The sequence below is a fragment of the Peromyscus maniculatus genome, chromosome 8, assembly GCF_049852395.1.
Source record: "Peromyscus maniculatus bairdii isolate BWxNUB_F1_BW_parent chromosome 8, HU_Pman_BW_mat_3.1, whole genome shotgun sequence".
Taxonomy (NCBI): Eukaryota; Metazoa; Chordata; class Mammalia; order Rodentia; family Cricetidae; genus Peromyscus; species Peromyscus maniculatus.
In genome coordinates this window covers 91,825,522-91,841,077 of record NC_134859.1, presented here as the reverse complement: position 1 = coordinate 91,841,077, position 15,556 = coordinate 91,825,522, and the positions used below count along the sequence as shown (strand labels likewise).

The window sequence follows — 15,556 nt, the reverse complement described above, 5'->3', positions numbered from 1 at the left end:
ACATGCTATGTCACCCCTTCACCGGTCAGCCAATCATATTCTGTAGAGCTCAGCTTCCCATAAGCCTCAGGTGTCCAACAAGTGATCTCACACCGGCAACTTCCAGTGTTATGAAACCAGGTGTTTGTATATATGGATGTTGATGAGTCTGGAGAGGAAGTCACGCCCACTTTCCACTCTGTCTCCCACCTTCTTCTCTAAACAGACACCCTAGCTCACCACATACTACCCCAAAACAACCGCTACCACAAACCACTCTGGCCATTTCCCAACCCACCAAATTATAACCTATCTATAATTAAGGGGCTCCTAGAGAGAGCCTGTGTGGTTCCAGTGTCCAAATGACCAGGAGCAAAGAGCCCCAGTTCTTCTGGGAAAAGCAACTATGAATCCTTTGAAAGTTTGAGGTACAGGGCTGACCTTCAAACCTCAAAGTGAACATTTTACATGGTGGTCTGGGCAACACAGGTAGAATCCTAGAGAAAAACAACCGTCATGACTAGGGGTGGAAGGCAGGAGACAATTCCAGGTGTCTCTGGAGGTTCCTCGCAACCACAGCAGTGGACCCACAGTGGTCCACACAAGCCTTGGAAGGGTTGGCAGATTTAGTAAACAAAAGTATAGGAAGTCTAGGTCGATCTGACTTCCGATAAACAAGTTACTATTTTAATACTGCATGGAACACACCGTGTTTGTTCTGGCACCCTATCCGTGAGTGAAGAGAGCCCAGTTCAGAGACCCATTCCGTGTGGCTGAATCCATTTGGAAATATTCTTTACTACCCTGCAGTGACTCAGCCATTCAAAGAAAACATCTGCAAGGTCATGAGGTTGTGAAGAGAAAGAATAATCGCTTTCTAAGCTTCAGGACCCAGCTGCCCATGCTGTCCCAAGCTAGAATGTCTGGAAATAGTAGAGAGTTAGGTCAAAGGAGAGGCAGAGCCAGGCAAGAGGAAATGTGGGCCCCTGGCTGAGGGTGTGACTTGGACATACAACACTTGCACAAGGCCCTACATTCTGCTTCCAGCACCACAAAGTCAACGGGCACTGTAGGTCACTAGACTTGGTGCTCCCAATTCCCAATGTGAAGAAATGGATGTACTGGCGAAGATCGTGAGAAGTGATTCCCCCAGGGTGGTTCAACCATCCCAGACTATCATCATCTTTGCTCCCCATAACCATAGTAGATTCCAGTCTCAAAATCCCAAGCCAAATGATTTGGGTGAGTTATTCAACAGGAACACCAACAAAGACCGTGTGACAAAGAGACAAACTAGTAGCAGAGCCAAAAGCAAAGACCGAGTGCCAGCCTGAAACACACAGGGGTGGAGGTATCGCTGGGGCAGGGATGGGGAAAATCTACGCAGTGTGTAGGAAGCTGTGGTCAAACCATAACGGATGTGCTCCTTCACACATCTGCAGGCTCCCTTTGTCCTTCCCACAACAGCTTTCCCTGGACCCTAAGTAAAATGAACATGATGCCCTTTCTATTCCTTAGTCTGTATATAAAGCATGAGAGGCCTAGGAAGGGCTGAGAGCACATGAGAGCATCACACTCTCCTCACCCGAGATAACAGTATCCTGGGTACTCAAGGTGCCTCCTCTGGATTTTCCTGCCTCCACAGTCCCACCTTCATCCCCTTCCTTCCAAATGTAGCCAAATTTTGTAAGCAAAATTTTGAACCCCAGCACCACATAAAAACTGGATTTGATGGTTCATGCCAAACTCCAGCACTCAAGCAGAGGCAGGAAGATCAGAAGTTCAAGGTCATCCTCATAACAAAAGTTTAGCCTAGGCTATATGAGAGTCTCTCTCAAAAAAAAAAAAAAAAAAAGAATGTGTGTGTGTGTGTGTGTGTGTGTGTGTGTGTGTGTGTGCGCGTGCGCGCGTGCACGCGTATTACAGCTTATTTAATTTAGTACTTATGGAACCCCATTTGGTTCCCACAATGGCATACTGATATTTAAAAGAAGTAAGCAAGCCTGGGCTTGGGCTGTAGCTCAGGGGTAGAATGTATGCTTAAGCATGTGCAAGCTCCTGGGTTCACTTCCCATCACCGATAGAGAGAGTGAAGCTAATTTACAGTGTTGGATGGTTGGTCTGTGTATGGCAGGACATATGCCTCTCGATACTGGGACTTAAAGGCAAACCCCCATTTTTATAGTCTTTTTTGAACAGCCATTTATTTGAATGTGTGTGTGTGTGTATGTGTGTGTGTGTGTGTGTGTGTGTGCGCGCGCGCGCGCACATGCCACAGCATTTGGAGGTCAGAGTAAAACCTGTGAGTGGGTTCCCTCCTTCTACCATGTGGGGCCTAAGGATTGAACTGGGGGCCTCAGGCATGGCAGTGAGAACTTTTACCCACTGAATCATCTCTGGCCCAAGAGAACAAGCACTCTTCAGTGTTCAGGAAGACAGCCTGAGTCAGTCCGCCAAACCCACCACTACACCTTGTCACAAGGTTAGGCCTTCCACTGAATTGATAGGAAGGTTACTCATGGCCAACGGCCATCCCACAGCAGAACATACACCTGTACTGTAAGGTCCTAGAACTTAAATTCCTTATTCCTTGGCATCAACACCCGAAGAGACCCAGGCTGTATGTTGCTCTTAGAGACAGCAATATTCACCTTCCTCCTCTCCTTAATTTTCTGTCTCCTCAATTAAACAAGCCACTTTTTTTTTTTAAGATTTATTTTTAGTCAGGTGGTGGTAGCACACACCTTTAATCCCAGCAGGGAGGCAGAGGCAGGCTGATGTCTGAGTTCGAGGCCAGCCTGGTCTACAGAACAAGTTCCAGGATGGCCAGAACTACACAGAGAAACCCTGTCTCCAAATTTTTTGCAAAGTTTTTATTTTTATTTCTAATTATGTGTGTGTGTTTGAGTCTATGTCAGAGTATGTGTGTGAGGGCAGTGGACTGCAGAGGCCAGCCAAAGGGTGTTAGATCTCCTAGAGCTGGAGTTACAGGTGGTCGTGAGCAGCCTGATCTTGGTACTGGGAACCAAGCTCAGGTCCTCCGTGGGAGCATCAAGTGCTCATAACCATGCGAGCCATCTCTCCAGCCCCAGTGAGTCACTTTCTTGCTAGGACTTAGTGATACATCCCCTTGCCTCTTTGGCCTGTTCTGTTTGTAAGGGTTACAAGTAGAAATTCCTGCCCAACAAGGTAGTCTCTTTCTCCCTAGAGACAGGGCCAGGGCCCCGGGGCTCACTCACCTGGCTCTTCCACCACGTACAGGATGGCTCTTCCACTGGTGTCTTCATAGTACTGGAATCTGACCACACAGTCGTCCTCATTCTTGTAGGTACAATTCACTGCATTCTTGCCGGTATCCGCTGACACAGGGAAGAGAGAAGAAAGACGGAGAATGAGAAACAACTCAAAACCCCAGAAGACAGGAGCTTTTCCCAAACCCAGGTCACAGGACATCCCGCCAAGTGTGCGATGGGAAACAGCCTGACGTTAAGCAAGATGCCCAGGTTGGAGATCACGCCTGGGAATTGGCACTGACTGGCCCTCGGTGATGAATGTTGTTTCTTGAGGGCCCTTTTTGGTCCTTGCTCCTCCCTCTGAATGGGGCACGCTGTAGCAGTACAGTCAGTACGTCCTGATCCAAAGCCCGTCTCTACCATCACCAGCTCTGACGCTGGCTGTGATCTGCCCTCATCATCTTCATCCGTGAAAGGAAAACGATGTCCCCGCCTTGCGTGAGAACTGAATGGCATCACACAGCTGCTCACACACAGCAGGCTTCCCCTTCCCTCTCTTCCTTCCCCTGCTTCCCTGTTGCTTCTCAGTCCGTTGATACACTCCTTCCAGTCCTTTCGCTTCTGTTTCCGATCTGGCGCGCCTCTTCACAACCACACCCCCCATCTCAGACTCCCATCATGCTTTGTAGGTTTCAGCCCTTCTCACTCCGAACCCCGCTGGAGTAACACTGTGCGTTACTCTCCACCAGGTGTGCTTTGCCGTATACCGACGGATGCAGACGGGCAAAACTGACAAGGGCTGCCTTCGGAAACCATTGATAACCAGTGGGCAAGCCCAGACGGGAAAGAGGGAAGCAGACACCGACGTTAGCAACTGCCTGTCACTTAGCTCTCCCTGTAAGGTGGGAGCCATTGTTTTTCGTTCCTACATGAAGAAAAGTAGACTCAGTGAGGTCAGATAAACACCCTTTCCTCCTGAGCTGATCACAGCAAGTCTAGTCTCCTCTGGAGGAAATACCACTTCTTCAACCTGGAATCACCCGGCTCACTGCGGGCCCCTGTCAGTCAAGGTTCGGGGACCTGGTTCTCTTACAACTCCCTTACCCAAAGCTGTCTTCCGGTGACTCTCACATGAAGAGGCACTTCCTGTCTGTCTGCATGGGCAATGGCTATCTGTGCAGAGATTACCATCTCCCAGGCACCACCCAATCCCTGGCAACTCAGATAACGTATCAAATATACTGAAAGCCGCAAAGATCATCTTTAAAGACAGCGTCAAGTACAGGCCAGGATAACTGTAGGGAAGGATTTTGCTCCCCCTGTCTATACTTCTGTCTTAGTTCAGGGGGGCTCTAGAAAGTCAAAAGAGCTTTAGAAGGGAAGTCATGATTACATATCCAAACGCTGAAGGTTTCTCTCCAAACCAACAAGCTGGAAGCAAAAGCCTGGGGATTATGTGACAATGTTGATAGATTTTGTTTTTTATTTTATGTATATGGGTATTTTGCCTGCATATGTATGTTTGTGCACCATGTCTATGCAGTGTCTGTGGAGGCCAGAAGGGGGCACTGGACCCTCCAGAACTGGAGTTAAAGGTGGTTGCTAGCCACCATGTGGGTGCTGGTAACTGAACCCAGGTCCTCTGCAAGAGAAGCCAGTGCTCTAAACCACTGAGCCATCTCTCCAATGCCTTAACACTTTTTAAAAATAGTTTATGGAGAACTGGACTTGTTCTGTAGTTCAGGCTGGCCTGGAATTCACTATTTTAGCCCAGGCTGGCTTCAAAGTCAAGATCCGCCAGCCTCAGCTTCCTGAGGTGTAACAGGATCCTGAGTGGCAGTATTACTGGTGTATGCCACCAGGTCCTGTTGCTTTACTCACCTTCTAAGCTGGGGGGAGGGGGGGAGTCACAGATCCACACCTTGGTTTCTGCTTCTATAACATCTAGTCTATCACCTTCCTCTCCTTTAAAGGTAAACTAAGAATTGTCTGATTTCTACAGCCTTCTATACATGGGCTCTTGCTGAGCTTGGGACTCCAGGAAGCAGAAAGTGTGAGCTGCTGAACACATTTTCAAGGATGAAGGAGATTCTCAGGAAGCCAGCCTTCACCCTGTGCCTACCGCACATCAGGCCTGCATTTCTTGGGGTGGGAACTAACGCTTCCACTTTAGAGAAGGAAGTTGGCAGGTTCTGAGATGGAAACGGAACTATGTACAGCCTGGATGTGTGAGACCCTTAAGACCTGCTGGACTTACTCAGCTCTTTCACAGGCTCGATGTCGTCTCGGCAGTAATGGCTGCAGGTGTTTTCTTCATGTAGGGTTCCCCGGTTGAACTTCTTACACTCCACACACTCCCTGGAGGAGAAAGGACACAGGAACTAAAGCAGAGGAAGAGCCCTAAGTGTGCCACACAGCTGGAAATTACCGTGGAGATCAGGATGCGGGCCTCCTTACCCACAGACAGGACCTGGCCAGCCAACCCTGGATCTGACAGTCTCACTGTAGAGCCTAATTGTCTTGAACTTGGTCCCCTTGCCTGGAGCTCCTGACTGCTGGGATTATAGGCTCAAATAGGCTTCATTACGGTTCAAGGGCTGTGATGGTGATAATGGTGGTGGTAGTGGTGGTGGTAGTGGTGGTAATGATGGTGGTGGTGGTGGTAGTGGTGGTAGTCATAGTGATTTTCTATCACTTCTGGGAGGTTTAAAGTCAGAACTGGTCATGTGATTTGAGAGTCCACTGAAAAATTAAGTTCTATTCAAACACAGCTAAGAATTTCAAGACAGTGAAATAGAACATTAAGGCCAACATGAGGCTCTTTCTTCTAAGCACTGGGCTCTACCACAGCTTAAAATCCACAACTGTGGACCTAGCCATGGCAGAGCCACAGACTTGGACTTCCAAACAGGGCAAGTCTGTACCAACAAAATGCCCATTTCACCTGAAGTCCACCATGACTTCAGCCCCTGCACCTCCCATAGGAATCAGAACATTGCATTGGAATGTTAAGAGAATGTTCTGTGATCCCCTCACCAATGCAGAGGGATTCATGGTGGCACTCTGGAAGAGGGCCTGCTCCAATTGGTACTATTTGGTCCCTACAGGGCTGGTACCCCCTCCAACTTCCCCAAAGAAAGACATTCATGGAAAAAAAGGAAAGTAGCCATTTGGCTGGAGCCAACTGTTCTCCAAGACAGATCCTCCAGAGTTGGGAGTTCTAGTACAGGGGCCCTCTTCCTTCTTCCAGCCTCCCAACTCTCTCCAAACCGTTCACTCACTTCTTAAATGAGCAGGCGTCCGGGCAGGTGGGACACTTCTCGCAGGTGTCTCCATAGGAGCCGGGCTGGACGCAGACGCAGCTGCCACACTCACAGTTGCCCCGGCCGCTGCACAGCAGCCCGTTGCTGGACATGCAGGTGTCGGTGCGGGTCGTGCAGTTGCAGTAGAAGCCGGTCCAGTCCGAGTCGCACACGCAGTCCCCACAGTTGCATTGGCCATGGCCTGCAAACAGAACGCAGGACAGCAGAGCAGCTGGTGAGAAGCCGGTCCCACGACACCGGGCGACTGTCATCCCGTTCTCCCAACCCTACCAACAACGATCCTGCAGGTCAGTGGAGGAACTGGCTCACTGCCAGGAGAGTTCTGCCCAGTAGAGACAGACAACAATTTAGGCATCCCAAGGAGGAGGGCCTGGAAAGCAAAGGAATATCCAGAGCCGTGTCTCCCAGACTGCCGGCCTTTTTTCCTGTCCTGTTCGGAATCCCTCTTCCTTCTCTGCCAGCATCAGTCTGAGGACTAGAGCCAGCTCTTTAACCCCAAGGGCTGGCCCAGCAAGAGTCCATAGCCTGAGCCCACACAGGGCATTCAGGAACTTTGCCAGAGTAGCCTGGTGATGGTAAAATGCTCCTCCAGCCCCTACACGTGTCTCCTTTGATCTGACAACACTGCTCCCTCTCCAGTGTGACTTGAAAGGCCACCCATCATTACCATTGCCTTCTCCCAGCTAAGTCAGACCCCAGCACAGGCTCTGATTTGAACAAGCTAGCCCTTCCCATCCACAAAATAATGGGCCAGCCAACAAGCTCCATGGCCGTGTTTCTCAGACCAGCTGATTGTCATCCTACAAGGTGAGAAGCAAGGCTCAGGGGGAGAACTCATGAGACAGGAAAGTGCTCTGTAATGAGCATGGAGGTATGGAGAAATCCTGGTACAGCCTTGTGCCAATGCTACAAAGGGAAGGCACAGAGCATGCCCTGTGTATGCAGGTAGATGGGATAGGGTAGCCAAGGACCAGACAGAAGGCACTGGGAGTCTATAGTCAGCCAACAGAGCCAAGAAAGCACAGAGAACATAGATAGCCTACCTTATAGCCTGCTGAGGGTCAGTATTGCTAAATAAATCCCATGAGTGCCATCAAGAGAAGGCAGCAGAAAACAAGAAAAGCTGGATGAAAAGAGGAGAGAAATTTTCCAAAGGTAAACAGCCATAAACTGGTTAGCGATGACCTCACATAGCCCAAGGCCTCCACCAAACTTCCGCTGATCAATTGTTATCTCGGCCTCTCCACCCCAAAGCTGCAAAAACATTTACCATGATTAATTTCTGAAGTTGTAGGCATGGTTCAACAGCACCCAACCTACCAAAACAACCTGTCTCTTTCTCATATGTCTTCCATACGCTTGCATTTTGATCTAGTTGGTAATGTTTGAGAGATTCTGGAAACGGGAGAGGTGGGGCCTTGCTAGAAGAAATAGGTCACTGGGAGTCAGTCCTTGCAAGGGTATAACAGATATATCCCTGACCAATTCCTGGCTTGCTTGCTGTGGAATAATAATCCTCTTGTACACTGTAAAGATTTGTCACTTGAATTGGTTTAATAAAACTCTGATTGGCCAGTAGCCAGTCAGAAAGTATAGGTGGAGTGACCAAACTAAGGATGGTGGGAAAGAGAAGGGCAGAGTCAGAGGAGTCACCAGCCAGACACAGAGGGAGCAGGAGAGGAACGTGCCATACTAATAAAGGTACCACCACGTGGCTGAGCATAAATAAGGAATATGGAATATTACACTTTTCTCAAACTTTTTAATGCTATGACCCTTTAATACAGTTCCTCATGTTATGGTGACTCCCAACCATGAAATTGGTTGGAGAAAATGTAATAGCTACTTAGTAATAAGCCTGAGCTATTGGCCAAGTACTTATAATTCATATAAGCCTCTGTGTATTTATTTGGGAACAGGCAGGCGGGAGAGAAATGTCCGCTTACACTTCTCTCTGCTTCCAGGTTGGCCATGAAGTGAGCAGCTCTCCTCTGCCACATGTTCCTACTGTTATGCTGTCCTGCTTAAGCATTTGGGACCAAGCAAACATAGACTGAACCCTCTAGAGCCGTTAGCCAAATAAGTCTTTCCTCCTTCATTTCTATCGGGTATTTTATAACAGCATTAGAAATAATTAATACATCCTGTTGCCCCATGTCACTGGTTCTCAACCCTTTGGGGGCCACATATCAAATATCCTGCATATCAGATATTTACATTATGATTTATAACAGTAGTAAAGTGACAGTTATGAAGTAGCAATGAAATAATTTCATGGTTGGGAGTCACCACAACATGAGGAACTGTATTAAAGGGTCACAGCATTAAAAAGTTTGAGAAAAGTGTCCTATGCAGCTGAGAGCACAGTAGGGCAGCTTTGGAAAGCATTTAGAGAATTGTATTACTTCCCAAAACCAAGGAAATGAATATTCCCAATGGAAGTTGTGCCGCCAGTACTCATAGCAATGACAATAATGTCCATGGACATTTGCTGAGCGTTCAATAAGTGCCAAGCACATGTCATATTCTGTAGCCAGTTACCCTATTCATTTTTACCACAATCCTATAATGTCAGAAAGGTTATGTAACTTGTCCTGGGCCATGGCTTATAAACAGCAGAGTCAGGGCTCAGCCTTGAGTGACCACATATCAGCCCACACTCTGAATTTATCCCCTTCTTCTGCACTGTTTCTGTGGTCTCCTGTTTCTGTTCATATTGTTCTTTTTACCTTTACCTCTGTGACTTTTCAAATCCCTATTCACCCTTCAGGCCCAACTCAAGTGCTCCTTCCTCCCATTAACTTTTTCTGACCTCTTCAGGTTGAGTCAACTGACTTCTCATGTGGTCCCCCCAACACATTATTATTCTATGGCCATTTGCTTGATTACCAGTTTCTCTTTCCAAAGTATGGGCTTCTTTGTAGGAGACACAATGTCACTTAGTTTTATCATTAATAGAGACCACCATGAAATCTTTTATAGAGTAGGCAGACAGTTAATATTTGTTCATTCACCCATTCACTCAACAGATACTGACTGAACTTGTACCACATGCTGGGTACTGGAGATTCAGTGGGGAGCATTGGCAGACAAGACTGTCCTATAGGGGATCTTACAAGCTCATCAAATGCATGGAAAATACATGCATACATCAACTGTGTCCAGCGTTGTAGTATTACAGTGTTGCAAAGAGCCATCAGCCTTGGTGTGGAGGATCCCTTCACTTCCCTGAGTGAGTGGGGCATCAGGCTGCTGAAAGGCAGCTTTTTGACTCCCAATGTGGTATCCCCCTAGAATTCACTTAACAGGAGTTTTAAAAGCTGGCAATTAACCCTACAAGAAGTGGCTCATTCTCTAGGGCTCTGCATCAGGAAGAACTGGATGGATAATAAAAATGTGACTGTTAATCAGAGGAAAGACAAGGAACAAATATTGGTCTGGAAACCACGTCAGTAGCTCCAAGAAGGTGAGGAGGGTGGCGCAGGGCCGGACTCTGACAGTAACTAGGTCACACCAAAGCAGTCATTGGTCCACTGTCTGATGGACACTATGGATCCCTCTGCTCATGGCCCCAGCACCGTCCTCTCACAAACACATCATCATTCAAAACTCAAATGTGTAATTAAGACTCAGCAACATCACTGCCTTGAAAGAAATATGTTTCTTAGAACAGATGGGCCAGTTGTGGTTGGCCTGTAGGTTATGCTAAAGAGACAGAGGCAGAAAGATCACAAGGTCAAGGCCAGCCTAGGCTATACACTGGGGCTGGAGAGATGGCTCAGCAGTCAAGAGCACTGGTTGCTCTTCCAGTAGACCAGAGTTGGAGTCTCAGTACCTACAGGGTGGCTAACAACTGTCTGTAATTCCAATGCTAGCGGACACAATGCCCTCTTCTGGCCTCCACAGGCACTGCATGCACAAGGTATTCAGACATACATGCAGGCAGAGCACCCATACATATTTTTAGAAACTGAGGCTGGAGAGATGGCTCCGCAGTTAAGAGCACTGGCTGCTCTTCTGGAAGACCCAGGTTCAATTCCAGCATTGACATGGCAGCTCACAAGTGTCTGTAACTCCACCTCCAATTGATTTGACACCCTCACACAGGCACACAGGCAGGCAAAACACCAATGCACATAAAATAAAAATAAATAAATCATTAAAAAAATAGCTGGATGGTAGTGGCACATGTCTTTAATCCCAGCACTCGGGGGCAGGGGCAAATGGGTGTCTGTGAGTTTGAGGCCAGCCTGTTCTACAGAGCTAATTCCAGGACAGCCAAGGCTACACTAAGAAACCATGCCTTGAAAACCCTAAATAAACAAATAAACATTTTTAATTCAAAACAGAAGATTGGACCAGAAGCAAGCTGTCCAGGGATATCTAGAGTTGGGGGGTGGAGGGGTTGCTGGCAGGAAAGCTTGGAACCAGAAAGACTTTAAGTCTTGGGGCTGGGTTCTCTAGAAGCATGGTTATGGTTAGGATCTTCTTTACTGGGGAGAAGGGAGGGAGGAAGAGAAGCATGGTCAACACCAGCTAGGCTTGGGAACCAGTAAAGGACTTGCCACAGAGGCCAGAGGAGCTGAGCTGTATCCTCAGCACCCATGTAAAAAGCCAGATGTGCTGGCACATACGTGTAAACCCAACACAGGAAGGCAGAGATGGGAAGAGGCCCGGGGCTCACTCACACACTCCAGGTCCCAGGGGGAGACCCTGTCACAGTGAGCAAGGTAGGCAGTTCCTGAGGAATGGCACTCAGGGTGATCATCTGACTTCCATACAGGCATGCTTGTACATGCTTGCACACACACACACACACACACACACACACACACACACACACAGCAGGTGTGTGGTCTAGGTTAGAAACTCCCTTCAGCCTGAATCCACGGAGAGTTGGAAGTATGAATGGCACCCCAGAGCTAGGCCCACTTTGAGGAGAAGGAAATGCCCTTGTAGAAACCTTTCTTCACCAGTCATTGGTGAAGTCTGAAGGCAAGGCTATTCCTGTCAGCTCCAAACAAAGGCAACTGTGAGCTATAATCAGTCAACTCTCCAGACAGCAGCTGGGGGTGGGTATGCCAGACAGCAGAATAAATCCCATGGTGTCCACTAGGTCTTGCTTTTAGCCATGGTTCCTGGATGGGGAAAGAAGGATGCCACAGAGGCCTGGCAGCACTCAGAAGAGGCCCCGGCCTCCACAGAACCCTTGCCCCACAGTGTTTCCTTTGTGAGGCAAAACAAAGTGATCTTTGATAAGATGCTCTGCCGGGCCAGCCAGAGAGTGATGTTGGGAATGGAAGTGGGTAGCCGGAGCCAGGAGGCTGACCCCAAGCCCTGGCAGAGTCAGCCCTTAAAAGGAAACCACAGTGTAGTAAGTAATGTCACAGTGCTGGCACCTCTCCAGCCAAAGGGGGGCTGGGCTGGGCTCACAGGAAAGCCAGGGGAGGGAGCAAGAAAAGAGAGTGGAGGAGGAGGAGGAGGAAGATTTTGGTCAGAGGGTATGTGATTACTCTCCCCGCAAAGCCAGACTTCCATGACTCATGACTCCACTCCTTTCCTGTGTGAAGCAGCCTTCCTTTGAGCTCCGGCAGACAAGACCACCTCCATGAAACTGCCCAGGATTCCCCTATCCGTGAGTCTCTCTCTGGGGACTCTCGGCAGACATCTCATTTCCGGGTTCTAGCAGGTTGTGACTCCTAATACGAAAGACACTTTGGTATATCACTAAACAGTAAAATTGTCTGTTGACACCTGTTCCTCCCATGTGGCTACAGGACAGAGCCTAGCCCACAGAGGAAGCCTATCTGTGTGTAGCAGGTGGGAAAGAACCTGAGGAGAAGGACTCATTTCCTGTCTCCCTGCTGTCTGAGGTAGAAGGGGAGCAGGTGAGAGATGTGAGCAAGTAGGGAGGAGCGGACCGGAAGCCACCTCAGAGCTCACAGCACTCCTGCCCCGTGATCCCCACAAGGCAGGCGTCAGAGGAGAGGGATACTGACGGGCTGGCCATAGCTCTGAGAGGTCAGGAATCACGCACAACCCCTCATTCACCCATATGAACCAAATGTCAGCACAATGCCAAGTACTCCACGACCACGGGCCTCTAAGGATGAGGTTACACTGTCACAAGAGCAAGACACGAAGCTGCATGGGCACCAGATACCCTGGTAAGAAGCAGTAAAATGGGTGCTGCAGCCAAATGAATCCCCTCGGCGGATGAGAACGGAACCCACGCACGGAACCAGATATTTCTACACCTCAGGGGGTGGGAATTGCTGCCGCTCTATGGGGTTGGCAGCCAAAAACAACACACTCTGGCTAGGATCCCTCCCGCAGACCTCACGCTAGACCAGAACCAATCAGCCCTGGAGGAGTGAAGGGGCCCAGGGGCCCTTCTGTAGGCCTTTCCAAGGGCAACGCATCCAGCATTCCCAGCTTGCTCCTTTGGGTGGTCTTTGGTAATATGAGCATGACAGAAACACTATTAAATATTCCGATGACCTGAAACCCCTGCCTCACCCTAGTTCAAACTGCTCGTGTGTGCCTGTTCTCATCACTGGGGCCCTGATCTCTCTCACTATTTTAGCTAATAGTGATACCATGCTCCCCCAAGGCCTTTCTCAAAACTTGTTGGCATAACTAAAGTCAACAATGGCACGGATCAGAAAAGGTATCTTGTTTTGTGTTTGCGGTCATATGTCCTGTGTTTTTAAAAGATTTTTTCATTATGTGTATGGTGGCCATGTGCACTTTGAATGCAGGTGCCATTGGAGGTCAGAGGCATCAGCTCCTCTGGGGCTGGAGTTGCAGGTGTGAACTACCTGGAAACTGAACTGAGGTCATCTACAAGAATAGTTCACACTCTTAACCACTGAGCCGTTTCTCCAGCCCTTTGGGGCCTGTTTTTAAATGACATATTTATCTTTCTTACTGAGCTCTTCTGTGGTGATGGTGGTGGTTTGAATGTTAGCTAACCTCAAACTTGCTATGTAGCTGAGGATGACCCTGACTTCCTGATTAGAGCCTACAATGCTGGGATTATAGGCTTGTGCCACCACGGTAAAGTGAACACCTGAGTCACTCAGCTCGGCCGGCTAAACCCCAATGCAAATGAAGCCCATCCGGGTCTTAGATTATCACAGAGAACAATTATAACCTCTCTGTTCAGCTGATCACACAGACTACCCATAACTCAGCTCCAACCAACTTGCAAATGTCTGCAGCCTGTCTGTCCCAAACAGGATGACAGCAGTGACTGCAGTCCAACATAAGCCTACCTCCAGAGCCTAAGAGCAAGGCTCAGACTGTCCATCTGCCCTGAGAGGACTCAGATGTATTAACAATGATTTGGCTTCTCTTGGTCGGGAAAGCATCCGGGGCTTTGGAGCCAGTTTGAAGCTATCAATAGGCCTGGGGTGGGGAGGTGTTGCATTGAAGTTTGCAATAAGGACAACTCAGATCCTTCAGGCTCAAAATTATAGTCCCCAGGCTGGAGATACAGCTCGCCTTGCGAACATGAGGGCCTGAGTTCAGATCTCCAGCACGCACGTTTTAAAAAATAAAGCTAGGCTCAACGGCACATCCACATCTGCACGTGTGTAATCCCAACACTGAGGAAGCAAAACAGCTGGATCCCTGGAGCTCACTGGCCGGCCAGCCTAGCCAACTGGTCAGCTCCAGGGTCAACGAGAGATCTCATCTCAAAAAGCAACATGGGAAGAGATCGAGGAAGGCACATAATGCCCACTTCCGGTCTCTGTACTTATATATACACACACGTGCATGCATGTGCACACGCACGTGCACACACACAAATGAAATTTTAATCTGCTGGTAGAAAGTCTCTATGCCAACACTATCCAGTGAAACTTTCTGCTATGTCAAAATGTTCATTATCCCCATGGTCCAATACAATAGCCACTAGTCACATGACTACTGACCAACTGAAAAACTGAATTTATGTTTTCTATCTCAATTAGTTTACATAGCTACATGTGACTAGTGGATACCATTTTGGACAGCAGAGGCCTAGAATACAAACACCAATAGCAACAAACAGATGATAACCAGGGATAACATTTAACACAAATGTACCATTTTCCAAATACTGTTCTAAGCTCCCCAATGTCTTGCATATATACCACTACTTTCTACTGGTGGTAGAACGATAAATTCAAGTAAAATCATTCTGAACTTTACAGTATATCCAACATCATATATTTTCCATCTGTAAACACTAACAGTTTAATTACCCTGAGACTGATATTTTTTAGATGAAAAATAAGTTGGTCCTTATATTCTAAAGGACTAGGAATTTGAAACATCATCAGAGTGCACAGGAGAAAGAAAAGCAAAACAAACTCCCGCCCCTTGATGTTTCCTGTCTCCCCTCACCTTAGCTTCCCTGGGCCCCACGAACAAGGGGAAAGGTCTAGTTCCCGCCTCTGCCCATTTCTACTCGGAGTGAAATGGGGTCTCGGTTCTGCCCACCTCGCCAACCTCAAGCCTCCACATGTGTCTCCCGAGGCACCTGGGGACATACGCATGCACGGCTACTGAGCGTGCCGGGGCACTTCTACTCACCAGAGCACATCTCCCCTTTGTAGCGGACACAGGAGAAGTCATCACACTCGCAGAACTTGCCAGTGATCTTGCCGAAGTCACTACTGTGACAGACACACTGGCCGCAGAGGCACTCGCCGCGCTGGCTGCAGATGGGTTGGCCCTCCTTGGAGCTGCACTCTTCCTGCTGAGAGGGCCGGTAGTCCTCCTCGGAGCACTCACACATGGATCCCAGCCAGCCCTGGTTACAGCGGCACACTCCACACTCAAAGGTCCCATTGCCATTGTTGCAGCGTGGGCTGAGAGGCTGGGCGGAGGCCTGGCAGGCACAGTCACAGTCAAAGGTGACCTGGACTGTGAGGCTATCCTTAAAGCCCACGGGCTTGATAGTGAAAGACTGCTCCTTCTCCCGGGGGCAGCCTCGGACCTTGGCCTCGATGCTGAAGCTCACCTGGATGG

At 48.6% G+C, this 15,556-nt stretch overlaps 1 protein-coding gene across 1 annotated transcript in view; it reads right to left on the bottom strand.

Annotated features, from left to right (window-relative positions):
• The window catches only part of Itgb3 (integrin subunit beta 3), a 60,873-nt gene that overhangs the window by 6,960 nt on the left and 38,357 nt on the right, over window positions 1-15,556 (bottom strand). The window contains exons 10-13 of the mRNA XM_006970533.4: window positions 15,119-15,548; window positions 6,494-6,716; window positions 5,470-5,570; window positions 3,219-3,338 (exon numbers count right to left, since the gene is read on the bottom strand). Of these exons, the coding sequence (XP_006970595.1) occupies window positions 3,219-3,338; window positions 5,470-5,570; window positions 6,494-6,716; window positions 15,119-15,548 (874 nt within the window). The remainder of the gene's footprint in view (window positions 1-3,218; window positions 3,339-5,469; window positions 5,571-6,493; window positions 6,717-15,118; window positions 15,549-15,556) is intronic.